Below are 15,434 nucleotides of genomic sequence, written 5' to 3'. Positions count from 1 at the left end.
CTTCCACTTTGATTGTTCGGGCGCTTCTTAGATGGTATTCAATATATGAACATTAGTTAATGATGTAACCAATACTCAGTAAGTAGGAAACAACCCTTAATAGGAAACAAAGTTACTAATAGGATGTTGAGTACATGATTTCACACATTTTGTTATAGCAATGGGCTGATCAAGATCATTAGAAAAATCATCAGAGATAGGTTCAGTAATTGTGTTACCTGTATGAATTTCAAAAGTCCTTGGATTTGGTTCAGAATTTTGGTTCTGTGTTGGAGATGTACAGGTCCTTATCTTCTTTTAAGATTTCGGTCTCCTTGAGTATATAATCATTTCCTTAGATTTTGTCTCTTATACTAGTTGACTCTGAAAAAAAAGAAGAAGAATTATTTGAAATGAAAATTTGAATTGGTAAACAAATAAAGAAAGGATCATATGATGGCTCAATCTCCTAAAGTTGATATTCCCTATAACTTTCCCCTTGAATATTGGCTTTGGCATAGAATGACTGATTCTAAAAAAATGTGACATCCATAGAAGTGTAAAACTTTTTAGTAGTTGGTGGATAACATTTGTAGCCTTTTTAGTTAGGTGAGTAGCCAAGAAATATTCACTTGAGTGATCTTGGGTCTAGTTTATTGCGTTGTTATTGGTGTATAAGAATAAAGATAGTATATCCGAACACTTTAATTGGTATGAAAGAAATAATTTAGACATAAGGGTAGGTTTTGAAAAGTGTTTGACAAGGAGTTTGGAATTTTAGTACTCGAGAAGGCATCTTATTAATAAGAAAGGCTGTTGTTAGGATTGCCTCTCCCCAGAAATGTTTCGAGGACATAAGAGGCTAGCATAATAGATCTTGTAGCTTTTATCATGTGTCTATTCTTTCATTCAACAACTCTATTTTGTTAAGGAGTTTCAGTATATGAGCTATGATTAATAATTCTTTGATCTAACAAGTAAGATCTAATAACTGAATGATAGTATTTTTATCTATTATCTGTTCTGAGCACCTGAATTATTGCTTAAAATTGAGTTTGCACCATTTTGTTGAAATTTTGAAACATTGAACTAACATTTGACTTGTCTTCCATGAAGAACAGTTATATAACTCTGGTGTAATCATCAATGAAGGTAACAAGCCATCTAAAGCCTGTAATATTGTTAACGTTCGATGATTTCCTAACATTACTATAGATCATAAAAAAAAGATGAGTTGATTTATATGGTTGACTTGGATATGAGTTGCGAGTATGTTTGAAAAACTGATAAATTTCATATTGATAAGACTTAAAATTGTTATTGAATAAAACAATGAACATTTTTTTAAGGTACAACAAATTTGGATGTCTTAAACAATAGTGCTATAACATGATTGTATTTTCTTTACTTTTACTAAAAGATGAAATCAAATAAGTATTTTTCTATGACTGTCTCTTAGATTCTTCACCTGTAAATAGATAAAATCCAACACACATCCTAGCATTGCCAATATTCTTTTACGAATACAAGCCCTGAAATTTACACATGTTAGAACGAAATTTAGTAACATAATTAAGATTTCTCATTATTTTACTAATAGATAGTTTGTTGCAATCTAAATTAGAGACATGAATAACAAAGTCAAGTGTTATGTCTTTTGAAATAATGACTGAACCTATCTCAGCTACCCGAGAGAATGACCCATCTGCTATTCAAACTATGAGATTTTTAGAATATGGGCTATATTCATGAAACACCGATGCATCACCAGTCATGTAGTTTGATGCGCCTGAATCAACAATCCAATATCTTGATTTTTCACTTTGCACAAGTAAAACATTAAGAAAGTTACCTTTTTATGTAACAGACGCTCTGCTTACAATTGACCTAGTGTTTTGAAGAGATTGCTGAATAATTTTTTGAAAGAGTTTCAACTACTCTTTACTAAATAGGCTTGATTTTGAAGGTGTTGGAGTTGTCTCGAGTAGAACTTGGCTTATAGTCAGTAGGTATCCTGTGGATTTGTCAACAATTTCTCTATGTGTGTCTTGCCTTCTGACAGTGGTCACACCATGGTCTGTTACCTTTTTCCTATTGATTTTCACCACTTTGGTAGGATTTTGGTCCTCGTGTAGCAAGGGTTAAATTTATTGTCTCTTGTGGATTGCATGATATCCCTATCATCACTTTCTTCTACTTTCTTCTTGGCGAACCTAAGAGAAAACTTTTCGGATACTGGGTAATGGCTTGATGCTAAAAATTCTCCCATAAACATCATCAAGGCTCTTGTTTAGACCAAGTAGAAATTTATAAACTCAATCCTTCTCCACTATTTTCTTGTATTATTGGCTATCGTTAGGACAATTCCATGCTATTTCTTCAAAGATATATAATTGTTGCCAATAACGAATTAAAGAATTTCAATATTCTGTGATAGAAGAGACTCCTTGCCACAAATCATATAGAGTGCTTTTGATATCAAATATTACATATGTATTGTCTACGTTGAAGTAGGTTTCTTTTGTAGCATCTCAAATCTTCTTAATAGTTTTGTAGTACATAAAATTCTCACCAATCTCGCTGATTATAGAATTGATCAACCACAACATTGCCATGCTACTCTCTAACTTTCAGGTTCAGTACTTCAAGTCCTCATCATTGGGTGAACCAACCATTCTCATGAAATAATCATCCTTACCTTTTTCACAAACAAACAATATCACTGATTGAGACCATTGGATGAAGTTTTGTTTATTAAGTTTATGATCGGTGATAGAGAAAATAAGAGACTCAATTACACCTGTGCTATTGGCCATGACGTAGATAGAAAAATAAAAAGGAAAAAAAATTATATATATATATATGTTTTGATGATTCCATATGAATGCTCTCATACAATGAAGAAATTCGTGAGAATTTTATTTATGAATTTTTAAAAAAATTTTAAAAGTACAAAAGTATATATATAGTTAAAATATCAAATCTGACAAATTTCATGATATCTTAGAGATAATAACAAATTACCTAAAATCCTTTAACAATAAATGAAAACTACCAAGTAAAAATTTTAACAATGAACCAAATCCCTTTTATTTAGGAAACAATCAAAATACTAAATGAATGACACTTAATCAAGTTTGGTTAGGAATCGGTTTTCACAAAAATGATAAAAAGGATAACTTGGTTGTTAAGCAAGATGAACTTTGGAATAGACTGCAACTAATATTATTTACAGAGGGCAAAAGCACATCAGTTGCACAAATCTTTACATTTATCATCATATCATTTCTTCCTGTTCAATGTCTCTTCAATAAGAACAATAAGAGCAACTGTTCCCCTGAGGAGTATTAACAGGGACCAAAAACAAATCCCTCTATTTCAGTAACTTGCCTTCAGAGCATTGAATCATTTCTAATACAAATATATTTTTAGCAACAAAGTGTATATCAATTGCAAAGAATGGATAGTTGACTGAAATTCAGGAGTCATATGTACTCAACAAAAATGTGCTTAGAGCCCCTGTATAGATTCAAGACTGTATTGTTTAGGAGTTGAAGTTTCAAGCCCTCGGTTGTCCTGTAGTTTTGGCTTCTTCATGGCATCAAGAGTCCGCGAGTAGGTGTAGGAAGCTGTCCGATTAGATGAAGGGCCAGGATTGCTTATTCTGCTAGCCAGGAAGCGACGGATTAGGCCCATAAAGAATGGGGCCACGGTATCTGGCTCATGTTCTACGTAGTACATGATTCCTCCCATGCATGCACAAAATAAGGCCACCTATGACAGTTCCGAAGCATCAATTCAGAAGCGAAATTTACATGAAAACAACCAACTCAGTTAATAGCGAAATAATGTGGTAGATAAACGAAACCATCTTCTGTCTCAATTTATATGTGCAAGACTTGGACAAATCATGATTCACATGAGCACTCAGCACACATAAACGTCGTCGTAATACATCTCCTTAAAAATTCATTGCTGTGAAGTGCTTCCTAACTAACAATAGTACATTGTAACATAGTCACCAAATTCATGCCAGCAAAATTCATGACTTTTTAACGTAAGGACCCAAAACAAGGTGACAGGCCCCAGAAATATCAAGGAAAAAGTTGGTTATCTATCTAACTATTGGCATGATTTTCACTAAGACCAACAAAGAAGCTCTCATGACAAAGAAAATTAAGAGCCAGATTTTTGACATTTTAACATACCTCAGCATTTTCAACATTAGCAAGCAGGCGCCGGTTTACTAAAATATACCACAATGATTCTCCGGCTCGCGGAAGAACACATAAAGCAAGTTCACTGCGTATAGGTTTTTTCTCTAGTAATATAGAAAGAGCTGATAAAGCACCGGCAACCCAATATACCAGCCTGTGATCTTTAGATGCAATCTTTCTGTGCATACATATAACCCCCTTGCATCGCACAAGAAAAGTTTTCAAGAACATATTCATACAGATTTTAACAAAAGAAAAAAGGGTATGTGAAATGAGAAACCAGCTACCTGAAAAATTCCAACAAATGCAGACAAGAAACTTGTTGATTGAACAGCATCTTTAACAGCAAGCCAACAGGTACGAGCCGGGGTATCCATAAACTAGAAGCGTATCAAGATAACGCAATAAACAAAAAAAAATAAGGACCATTTCCAAAATAAAATTTCATTGCCACGCCATCTACAGATAGCCAGAAAAAAAAATATATATATATATATATATATATCTATATATATATATATATATAATTGCTGCTCAATGTGGACCAAAAGAAACCTGTAAAATCAACTAAAAGAAATTTTGACTTAGTTACGAAAGGACAAAACTGTCGATTGGATCTGTTGCCTTACCAGGCATAAGTGGTTTTACTCAACTATAGGAAGAGTAACCTGTTAATAAAACCCATCACTCCCATTCCACTCACCCAACATTACTAACGTAGCATTATTTAATAAACCGGATTGATCATTTCATTTAAAAAAAAGTTTCAATTTTGTAGAGCTCAAAATGCATTAAGATCATTATTTTCCTGTTCGCTGCTTTCTATAAGAAGAAGCATATTATGGGAAAATTCAAAAGCGAAAACAACTCCAAGGTCCCTCCTCACACACAGATGCAGAGAGGAAAACCAGTATGTTAAGCAAGATGTACCTTTTGTAGGTGCAGAACAACAAATGGCACAAAAGTTAAAGAGAAGTACAGCGGAAATGTTTTCCTGAATGTAGCCGATGCTGTTTTAGCATTGTGGGCTAGACAAGAATTTGTTTCTGGATGAAAAACAGAACAAGGAATAATAGATGTGAACTCTTCCAACTTCAAATTATTGGACTTCCCTTGACTATATAAGTAGGCTGATATAGATGCAACATCCACTGGACCACCTCTACAGTTCTCCCTTACAGCCTTATATACAGGAGCTGCAACAGGACCTGTCTTCTGAATAAAATCTTCATATGATTTTGACAAGCTTTCGGGGCTCATCACAAAGGCATACATAACCTGGTATGAGCATCAGTCGGTAAAATGGGATGAAGTCAAAACAAACGTGGATGATATAAATTACAAAAACCTAACCCTATTAAGAGAAAAGCAGATATGAAACAATAAGAAAATTTCCAATCATTTTTTAACCTCGGAAGCAAACACTAATTCGTTAGACAAGCAACCTTTACTAAATAATAACTTCTAAAATGGAAAAAGTAATCACAAACAAAAAAAAATGGAGGTAAAATTCACAATGTGACAGGAACAGATTACCTTTCCTGAACATCACATATAAGAGAGTCATATCTTGTAGTATTTTGTTTATATCTAAAATTTAGCAGCTTCTCTTTTTTCACCTTTTACCGTCTGGCATTATGAATGTTTCACTATCATCAATTGATGTACAGAGAAAAAAAAAAAAAAAAAAAAAAACAAGTCCAAAAGTCTGAAGTAAAAATCTAGCACAAAAATCAATATGAGCTTTGTATTACCTGGGCACATGCTAAAGCAAAGAGCAGAGAGTCACCATGCCTCCACTGGCTTCCCCATAATTGAAACTTATTTTTTGACTTTGCAGAATTATAAGCACACTGAAAAATAAAGCAAAACATTAGATTATAAATAAGAAAACTGGTTTCTACAATTTCAAACAGCTTTGCAAATTTACTTTTTAAAATTGCATGCATGTACCTGGACTACTCTAGCCAAAGCATACAGTGCAAGTGTTCGCCTTCGGTTTGAATCATCTAAAGCTAAAACAGACAACCCCGCAATTGAACCAGCTAAAATTCTGTTCCATCATGACCTTAAACAATGTCAAAGATAGGAGTAGGCTCTAGAATGCATCCGAAGTTTTCAACCATTCAACCAATCATATACCATAAACAACAATGAGATATACATCTAATGGAAGTTGGCCATTTAAAAACAAAAAACAAAACAAAAAAGCCAAAGTAAGGCTTTATGTAGCAAACTTACGCATTCACAGGTGTATCTTTCCTTCTCAGCTTTCTTAGTAAGCATCTAAGCGCATGGTACGATCCTGTAAAGCCACCAAAAAGTAAACCAATGCGGCATGCTTCCTCTCTTACAATCAAATCTTTCTCTGAGACAAATTGCTGAAAAACAAAATCCAGACATTCAAGCATTGCTTAATATCAAATTTCTGCATATTCTTATATGGTAATTCCTTGAAAAGACAAATAATAAAACCCAAAATCCCAGAAAATTACCCAAACAACCATCTAATCTCGTTTTATAATAAATAGCCTCAACTAAAAGAGTTCATTTTTATCTACTCAAGAAAATGATAGCAAGTAACAAAGTTCAAACCTTCAAATTAATACAGTTTATATAATCACACGTTGAAAACAAGTCAAAGCAAGATCTTTTACGAAACTGACATAAAAAGCCCTAACCTTGAGATCAAGAAGCGAAGAGTAGGACTGTCCTCTGACGAGCTTGAAAGCGCGAAGAAGAATCCCGATACCCACTCTCACACCATAAGAAAGGAGAAAGCTTTGGCAAAGATTGCCAATGGCGTTAGCCACACATGAGACGTCAGCGTGGTCGCACGGAGGGTGGTCGCCACTCGCCGCCTTCCTCTGACGCCTCTGGAGCTCCTCTATGGCCTCCCTCAATCGCTCCTCCGCCTCACGGAGACGTCGCTCAGCCTCCGAGCTATCCGACAACAACCGCGCCGAGGAATTCGAGCTTTTGGACAGAGTCTGCATTTTGGATTCTGTGTCGCTGTTGTTTCTATTGACACGTGAAAGTTAGAGAGAGCAGTGAAGAAACAATGATAGAGCTAAAGGTTACCTATTTATTTCATCAGTCAACTATAAAATCTTGCACGATTGTTTTCTGTCAGCCGGACCAGCTTGATAAAATAGGATGGGCATGCCAGATATGATGACCTAATCACGTAACATGTTCACGTCATAAAATTAGATTTTACAAACATATTTATATCATATAAAATATTAAAATTTTTATATTATTATTATATTTTACGTAAAAATTAAGATTATAATTTACATCTACATAAAAAGATAAAATTTATTTTTTTGTTAAATTTATATATAATTATTATTAAAATTTTAAATCATAACATCTTGTATCTTATTTTATTTTATATTTTTATTATATCAATATTTCTTATTTTAAATTATTAAATTTACGTAAAATAATTATAAGACAAAAATGATATGATTTTAAAAAAATAAAAACAAAAATTTTCTTTTTGTGATACTATTAATTTTAAGACTTATATTTTTTAATAATAATTTTTTATTACACTAGTTTTTAAAAATTTGAATATTTTTGTAAACTTTCACTTTTTTATTTTTACGGAAATGGATTATCAAAAAATTTTATAATTTTTTGAAAATTCATTTTTGGTAAGCTATATAATATTTCAAAAATAAGTTTTTGAAAAATTATAAAATTTATCAAATATCCAAAAATTTATGAGAAAAATAATTAAATAATTTCATTTAAAAAATTAAAAAATAAAAATGATAGTGCATTTAGGGAAGAAAAGAAAGCAGGAGAGAATAAAAAAGGAGCTTATGGAAGAATGAAAAAGGACGAGAAAGGTGGCAAGGTCGTTAGAATCATTGAGCTGGCAGACTCCAATTAGCTCTAGCAAAAAATTCTCTCATTGCATGCTTGTAATTACCGTCATAGGAATGTGATGTAAATATACAAGACAAGCTTGGAAACGACCCGAGAATCATGAAATGCAATATCTCGATATTCTCCTATCTCTATTCTTGTTCTTAAGTTCTAATACTCCCTTTTTCTTCGTCACATTCACTCCAATCTCTAACAACTTATTACTTTTTTCTTTCATTACAAACAGGCAAATGTTAAGTCATATAGTTGTGATGAACAAATGAACATGAACTTAAGTATAAATTTTTTAAGTATTTCCAATTTTCTCTGAAGAAGTGGAACTTTCATTTTGATCTTTCCAGGATGCTTACCGTTGTTTGTCATGGTAGGTGGCCTCATCAGCAAGCTTTCTGAGGTTATCAAGATCTTGGGTTTCCTGAACAGTATGACACCAATAACTGTCACAGACAATCCTGCCTTGCAAATGAAATTGCATGTTTGGCCGAATAGATCCAGCCCAGTTAAAGCATCCACAACATCCGCCATGAAGAATCCTATCACCGTAGCTCGACCCGCAAAAAATGATATATTGCAATGTAGCTGAGAGAGAAATTTTTTTGGAAGTAAAAGAAATTTGAAGTTGTGTTTGCAGTGAGTGAGAGGAGTTATTGATTAACCATTGAGCAGCTCAGCCTCTAGAAGATATGTTCTCATGAACCATACCCACCGGGGTATTACCGAGCTTCTGAATTGGACTGGTTCTTGGTTTATAGTAGCTTCAGCGTGCATCCCCAGGAACTTTCCCCTCCTTGCTTCTACAAAACCGGCAAAAACTGCTGTTATGGGATCTCATTAATTTGCCATTTTGGTCGGATATGTAGATATCATTACATATTCTAATGCTAGAAGGATGAATTTCAGCTATGAATTGTTTAAGGGACTAGGAATTCCTTGAGAGCTTTCCTGCAACAGTCATCCCATCCTAATCCATCCTACCATTTTTAACAAACATATTCAAATCCCATGTTCCATTCTTCCAGCGTTCATCCCCGAACTTTGGAGCAGAAGATTCTGTCTCCAAGACGTCTTTCATTTTATCTTCAGAATCCTTGGACTTACCAAATTGTGAAGCGGAATTCTCTTTTTCATCTATCTTAAAGCCTTTTTGGCCTTCCACAGCAAGGGTGACAGCATTCATCACCAGAGAATAAGCAGGTTTGGCTTGTGGCTGTTACTTCCCAGTGACATGATGTGAGCTGCCAGCTCTTTGCAAGGAGGCAGAAATGGCAACGGAAGCCATTGTTGGTCAAAGGGAGTATCTTTCTCTGGTTCTTTGCTCTTCTCTAAAGCTCTTGTGGGGATGGGAAGTAGGCAATTTGCCCATACTTCTTAATAAACAAGATTATCTTCTCCTTCCCCGACCTTCTGTCAGAGAGTTATGGGCAAGTTTTGTACTTCTTTATTTTTTTGTTCCTTGTTTATTTTCCCTTTTATAAAGCAAAGAATTATCCAGTATTCACTGTGCTCACCCGGCTGATTCTGTAGTTCTACATTCTAAAAAATTTATACTAATATTTTATTAGAGGATTTAATAGTTTGCACCAAAAGATAAAAATTACAGTGGAATTGAATTTTGAAGTATGAACATTAAGGCTGAAAATTTATGTAAAACTTTCATGAAGGACAAATATTAGAACGACTAAAAGTTAAAACTATGGGGGAGGAGCTAAGAATGCTTCAAAGCTATTGCTTGAGCTTTCAATGGAGACTAGAAACCAAAATAGGGAAAGAAACAGAAATAAAAAACTGCAAGGGAGTGTCAGTTATGCTTCCCATCCTCTCAGGGTCGTTGCACGGGCAACACGGTTTACCCCAAGTGTAAAGGCACCCATCCGGAGATTGCAATTGTGTGACTGGCACATGTTCTTGATGTTATGAAAAGCTCGAGTCATGTACCTACTCAGCTCATTGTTCACTTTATCTTCATCCCACATGAAACCTTGAATGTTCTGACAAATCAGACAAAAAATTTAATAACATGCTATACACCAAGAGTTGACTGAAGCATCACTAGGTTGTCACAATTCTTTAGTAGTTCAAACTTTTTCTCTTCACAGGTTTATGGTAGTTAAAAGGATAAGCTGCATGGCAAAATGTTTTAGTTTGCAAAAAAAATCGTTTACCTGAACCCACTCAAAGTAGCTGACGGTCACCCCTCCTGCATTTGCATATATGTCAGGTAGTATTGTTACTCCTTTCTTTGATAGAATCTGCAGCATCAAAATCTCAGATCAGTATTTAGCTCCATCTTTAGGAGTAGAAAACAAGAGGTCAATTTACCTCATCTGCTTCTGGATCAGTGGGATGGTTTGCTCCCTCTACTATGAACTTTGCCTTCACATCTGCAGCATTTTCCCTTTAAAGGAGAACATGATAAGTCGATATGTGAGACAATCCATATGATGGGAATATAAGATGAACCCAACAAAGATACAGTAAAAGCAAAGCTAATTCCCGAGCAGATTGCAAAAGAGACAGGAGTTGGTTCAACTGCTCAAATATATTACTTTAATAATGGAACCTTCTAAACGGAGGGATAAACCAATGTTAGGTAAGGCATTTTAACAGCAAGGGCAACATATTCTGACCCCATATCCAATATAGAATATATAACTTGTCCTGCTGAGATGAAATAAATTGGTCATGGGACACATAAGAACTAATCTAACCCCAAACTAGAATATCCTAGCTTTGGGTGACACGAAAAATTAGTACAAATGCAACTTCGAGCATGTTTGGTTGCTTAGTGTTTCAACCTCTAAAAGGACTGTGATTAAGAAGCCATATGATAACGATTGAGACATTACTGCTCCAATAAGTTTTTAAATGGAATAGGGAAAACTTTGCATTGCAACAGTTTAGATGAAATTAAGAGCCAGCAATGGCAACATACATGCAACAGTTTATAAAGAAATGTGAAGACCAAGATGCCTGGCAATGGATCCTAACCTGTTCAGGACTCCACCTAAAGCACATGGGACGAGAACATCACATTCATGTACAAGCAGTTCGTTTGGATCCATGGAATCTCCACCACCAAAGCTTTTCAAACTGCCACTAGCCTCTTTATGCTTTAGCAGCTCTGGTATATCAATTCCATTTGGATTCTTAACAGCACCAGTGATGTCACTCACTGCAATAACCTTACCACCCCTCTCATGTATGAGCCTTGATGCCCAAGACCCCACATTACCAAAACCCTAGGAAAAAAATTAATAATATAAACATTAAAAGAGGAAGTTTTTGAAGCATCTCAGAGGAAAAGGCATTTTAACCTTGTATGGATTCATGTTGACTATACCTGAATAACAAAGGTCAAACCCTTAATTGATTTCCCATATTCAGCAAGTAAAGCTTCAGTTGCATATACAACACCACGCCCAGTTGCAGCCTCCCTGCCTAGAGATCCACCAAGATCCTAAAATTACCAATATAAGTATGTTTACATTTTGTTATTCTACACAGTTATTGATATTTTTCTCAAATATTACACTACAAGCTTTAAATGTCAGTCTTTATCACTTACTATTGGCTTTCCTGTAACAACGGCTGGCGAATATCCATGAAACTTAGAGTATTCGTCCAAAATCCATGCCATGGTCTGCACAAATATATTCTTAATATACAAATAAATCGAAGAAAGTAAACTAAATGAAATTGAAACAATTTTGTAATTTAGAATCCAACAAAAAATTCATGAAAAGCTAAACATAACTCAGTGAGGACTATATAACCTGTGCATTAGTTCCCATGTCTGGGGCAGGAACATCTGTATGTACACCAATGAGATCATGGATCTTTTGAGTGAAGACACGAGTCAGACGTTCCAATTCACTCTTGCTTAAATCCCTAGGGGTGCATCCGATGCCACCCTTTGCACCACCGTATGGAATGTCTGCTACAGCAGTCTTCCAGGTCATTAGTTGAGCCAGGGCATTTACTTCATCAGGGTCAACCTTCAAACAAAATTAACAAACATTGATTGTCAAGTCCAAAGATGTTATGCACTTTCATGATGTAAGATCAGCACAGACAGACATGCGCAACTGAAACTGCACGTTGCCATTTAGAACAGGGGAAACAAATATAACAGGTACGTTAGAACTCACAACATGAAACAGAGTAACAAGCCAGAAGCCCGATATCCAGAATTCTTTGCTAAATTTCACTTAACAATAGGGATCCGGAAGAGCAGAGCAGGGCCTATTTGGTAAAGTATATTGCTTAATTGATATTCTTCTCTAAATTCCTAAGAGGCCAAGATATAGCTTTTCCATTATTATCATTACGGCATTCAAATCAGAATCTATTTGACAGAAAAGGTTACCTTTTTGAGTGTACTGGAGTAGACGTGGTAATTTAAAGTAATCTATAATGACATCATATAAAAATGATATAAAAATAAACATAATAATGATAGATTTAAAATTTTAATAAAAATTATATATAAATTTAATAAAATTAAAAAATATATTTTTTATTTTTTGTATTAACATGAATTATAAAACATAATTTTTATATAAAACACGATTCAAATATATGAATTATCAATATTTTATATAACATAAATACACAAATTAATATGTATATCCAAGAGAATCTATCAAAAAAGTGTTAGGCTAAAAGCTTTTAATACAATCACAACAGTGGAAGCGAAATTAAACAATAAATTAAACACATAAGAGACAACAATTTAACGTTGTTCGGTCCAATTGACCTACATCCACGGATAAGAAACAAGATCCATTAGTTGTAGAGAATTACAAACTTACATCAAATCATCAACCTCACTCAACAATCAATACTCATAAGACACTTTCAATCTCCTCTAATCTTATGAAATATTCTTAACCTAAACAAACACAAACTCAAACCCTTGTGCACCCTTTCAATATAACCAAACACATACCCATATACTCCCATACATCATACCTATGTGGATCCTCTCAATTTTCTCTAGTCCACTCACAAACAAACATACACACCCATAAGATGTAGAGCCCCAATACTCTTATGGGGTGTCTATCCCACAAAACCTTACAACTCTCTTACATTTTTTTCTCATACCAAATCCTGTAGAGACTTCACTTATTTATAACAATATAAACTTGTCTATTAAGAATCTCTCTCCTCTTAAAATTCTTCTCTTACAAGTCAAACTTATCTATTAAAAATCTATTTCTTCTTAGAATTCTTCTTTTGCTAATCTTCTTGTCCATCAAACAATATCTAAAAAATCTTTAACAAATCTCTTATGAAATTTGAGTCAATATTCTTAACAAAAAGCTCTAGCAGGTAAATAAGATTACATTACTGTAACTCCGCAAGACATTGAAAAAAGCTCTGAAGTAGATTTAACAAAGTAAGAATTCCCAAGCAACCAAATTAAAAATCACTAAAAAAGGTTTATCATTTCGTTCTAAAAGGAGCATGCCTAAAGCTACCAACTAAAGTAAAGCGAATGACGATCTCTGAGGACTAAAGAAACGACGGAAATCATAAAACAAAAAACAATAGAAGACAAAAATCCAACAGAAAAAAAGAAGAAAAGCAATCACCTCAGGATGATATCTGATTCCTCCTTTCATGGGACCACGAGCATTATCATGCTGTACTCTGAATCCAACGTACGACACCAAGGTTCCATCGTCCTTGGGAATTGTGCACTCCACCTGATCAAAAAGAAACACCAATCAAAACATAACATTTAAAGATCAAAAGACAACAGGAAAGCTTTCTATCAAACTACCCAAAAAAAAAAAAAAAGAGAATTTTGTTGCAAATTGCAATACCTTGATCTCTCTGAAAGGGATCAGAAGACTCTTTTCGAGCTTAGAGTCCAATCCAAGTAAACGAGACGCCAGGCGGAAATTACGGTTAGTTGCAGCAAGAGCATTCATGACTACCTTTTAAAACCTCAAAAAACAAGAAATACCCAGAAAAGTAAATGAGCAAAAGATCAAGAAAAACAACAGCTAGGAGACTTTAAACAGAGAACTGTAAGAGAACAAGGTGATCAGTTAACTGATGAACAAAGGAAATGGAAAAGAAGGCTCTCTTTCAAAAGGACAGAAAGGGTATATATATATATATATATATATATTGAAGATGCAAGAGAGAAAAAGAGAATAGAAACAACTATAATAACGCGTGAATTGAGCGGAGGAAAATCAAAGAGTCGCTCCAAAATTTTGCAACTTCAATTTTGGTGAGAGATTTTGATTAAAACTTCTTACCTGGAGAAAGAAAGACCAAAACCCGACCTTTTTTTTTAGTGCTCATGGAATGGATCAGAGCCACTCATTGATATTGGATTGATGCCGAAGTTACCTTACAACACTGGGGAATTGCAGGGACCCATTGATTCCATTGGTTCAAATTACGCCTTATGTATGTATTTGGTGAATAAAGTTGAAATTAAAATTTTTTTCTCAACTATTATTTAGTTATATTATTACTCGACAAAGGTTGGCCAGTGGTGGATCACGTTTTGGGTGATTGAGATAATCGTCAAAGCAGATAATAGTAAGAAATTAACAGTCAAAAGAAGCAAAGCCTAGGTGCTTATAGAAGTGCGGAAAATAAGGAGATAGATTTCCACGTGAAAATTCCTTCTGCACGAACCATTGAATTCCTGATACGTCGTCATGATGGAGGGATGGATATAACAATCTGGCTCTCTCTGGGATCCTCTGAATGCACGCACACTAAGAATCTTGTAAAACGATTGTTTTATATATTTATTCGAGGTATTATTTATTTTAATTTATTAAATTTATATTTAATTTTATAAAATATTTTTATAAATTAAAATATATTAAAATTTATATATTAAAATTAACTCTAATATAAAATATAATAATAAATTTATGATAATCCTCCCCCCAACTTCTTTATAAATTGATGATATCTTTTTCTACTTTAATAAAAACCTATTATTTTAGAGGATATATCATTCATAATATTCTCTTTTACTCTAATGAAAACTCATTATTTTGAATGATATATCATTTATAATATCCTCCTCCATTCTAATAAAAGTCATAACACTGATCTAAGTGCTATATCAAATATCAAGATTATATTAATTTTTAAAATATTATCTATTTTGATATTGTTGAACCTCATTTTTATTTCATAAAAAAGATATTATAAATTAAAAATAATATTAATATTTATATTTTAAGACTAGTTTTAATATACAATTAATATGAAATTTATAACTTCTGTCGAGGATTATGACAATAATATTGAGAGACTTTTAGAAACATTCACGTTGTCAGCGGTGATTATGCACGG

The 15,434-nt window shown here is 33.8% G+C and overlaps 3 protein-coding genes across 3 annotated transcripts; all 3 read right to left on the bottom strand.

Annotated features, from left to right (window-relative positions):
• Positions 1-3,181: 3,181 nt before the first annotated feature.
• On the bottom strand, positions 3,182-7,293 carry LOC111318077 (uncharacterized). The gene is made up of 8 exons (XM_022920716.2): positions 6,878-7,293; positions 6,438-6,577; positions 6,150-6,249; positions 5,951-6,049; positions 5,127-5,474; positions 4,484-4,576; positions 4,188-4,394; positions 3,182-3,753 (listed from the first exon to the last, which is right to left on the bottom strand). Exons 1-8 carry the CDS (start codon positions 7,190-7,192, stop codon positions 3,490-3,492), a joined length of 1,566 nt encoding a protein of 521 aa, XP_022776451.2. The 5' UTR covers positions 7,193-7,293; the 3' UTR covers positions 3,182-3,489.
• Positions 7,294-8,193: 900 nt separating this feature from the next.
• Positions 8,194-9,273, bottom strand: LOC111303892 (light-harvesting complex-like protein 3 isotype 1, chloroplastic). Its single transcript, XM_089765242.1, has 4 exons — positions 9,072-9,273; positions 8,814-8,890; positions 8,447-8,675; positions 8,194-8,306 (listed from the first exon to the last, which is right to left on the bottom strand). The coding sequence occupies exons 1-4, from the start codon at positions 9,271-9,273 to the stop codon at positions 8,194-8,196; spliced, it is 621 nt and encodes a 206-aa protein (XP_089621368.1).
• Positions 9,274-9,627: 354 nt separating this feature from the next.
• On the bottom strand, positions 9,628-14,554 carry LOC111314379 (glutamate dehydrogenase A-like). The gene is made up of 10 exons (XM_022915677.2): positions 14,372-14,554; positions 13,928-14,041; positions 13,694-13,807; positions 11,870-12,091; positions 11,662-11,736; positions 11,437-11,553; positions 11,085-11,335; positions 10,416-10,491; positions 10,259-10,345; positions 9,628-10,084 (listed from the first exon to the last, which is right to left on the bottom strand). The coding sequence occupies exons 2-10, from the start codon at positions 14,033-14,035 to the stop codon at positions 9,899-9,901; spliced, it is 1,236 nt and encodes a 411-aa protein (XP_022771412.2). The 5' UTR covers positions 14,036-14,041; positions 14,372-14,554; the 3' UTR covers positions 9,628-9,898.
• Between the last annotated feature and the right edge of the window lie 880 nt (positions 14,555-15,434).

This window comes from Durio zibethinus, chromosome 9 (genome assembly GCF_047325235.1).
Source record: "Durio zibethinus cultivar Kanyao isolate XHJ-2024 chromosome 9, ASM4732523v1, whole genome shotgun sequence".
NCBI classification, from domain to species: Eukaryota; Viridiplantae; Streptophyta; class Magnoliopsida; order Malvales; family Malvaceae; genus Durio; species Durio zibethinus.
Note: the sequence above shows the minus strand (reverse complement) of the source record. Positions and strands in the feature narration are given on the sequence as shown.

Coding starts and splice junctions, on each gene's coding strand:
- LOC111318077 (XM_022920716.2), bottom strand. CDS start 7,192: ATGCAGACTCTGTCCAAAAGCTCGAATTCCTCGGCGCGGTTGTTGTCG. Junction 6,050..6,149: donor CTTTGGCTAGAGTAGTCCAG/GTACATGCATGC, acceptor TTTATTTTTCAG/TGTGCTTATAATTCTGCAAA. Junction 3,754..4,187: donor CTAATGTTGAAAATGCTGAG/GTATGTTAAAAT, acceptor GAACTGTCATAG/GTGGCCTTATTTTGTGCATG.
- LOC111303892 (XM_089765242.1), bottom strand. CDS start 9,273: ATGAATGCTGTCACCCTTGCTGTGGAAGGCCAAAAAGGCTTTAAGATA. Junction 8,891..9,071: donor GAATATGTTTGTTAAAAATG/GTAGGATGGATT, acceptor CCGGTTTTGTAG/AAGCAAGGAGGGGAAAGTTC. Junction 8,307..8,446: donor ACCTACCATGACAAACAACG/GTAAGCATCCTG, acceptor TTGTAATGAAAG/AAAAAAGTAATAAGTTGTTA.
- LOC111314379 (XM_022915677.2), bottom strand. CDS start 14,035: ATGAATGCTCTTGCTGCAACTAACCGTAATTTCCGCCTGGCGTCTCGT. Junction 12,092..13,693: donor GAATCAGATATCATCCTGAG/GTGATTGCTTTT, acceptor TTTTGTTTGAAG/GTTGACCCTGATGAAGTAAA. Junction 11,737..11,869: donor ACATGGGAACTAATGCACAG/GTTATATAGTCC, acceptor ATATTTGTGCAG/ACCATGGCATGGATTTTGGA.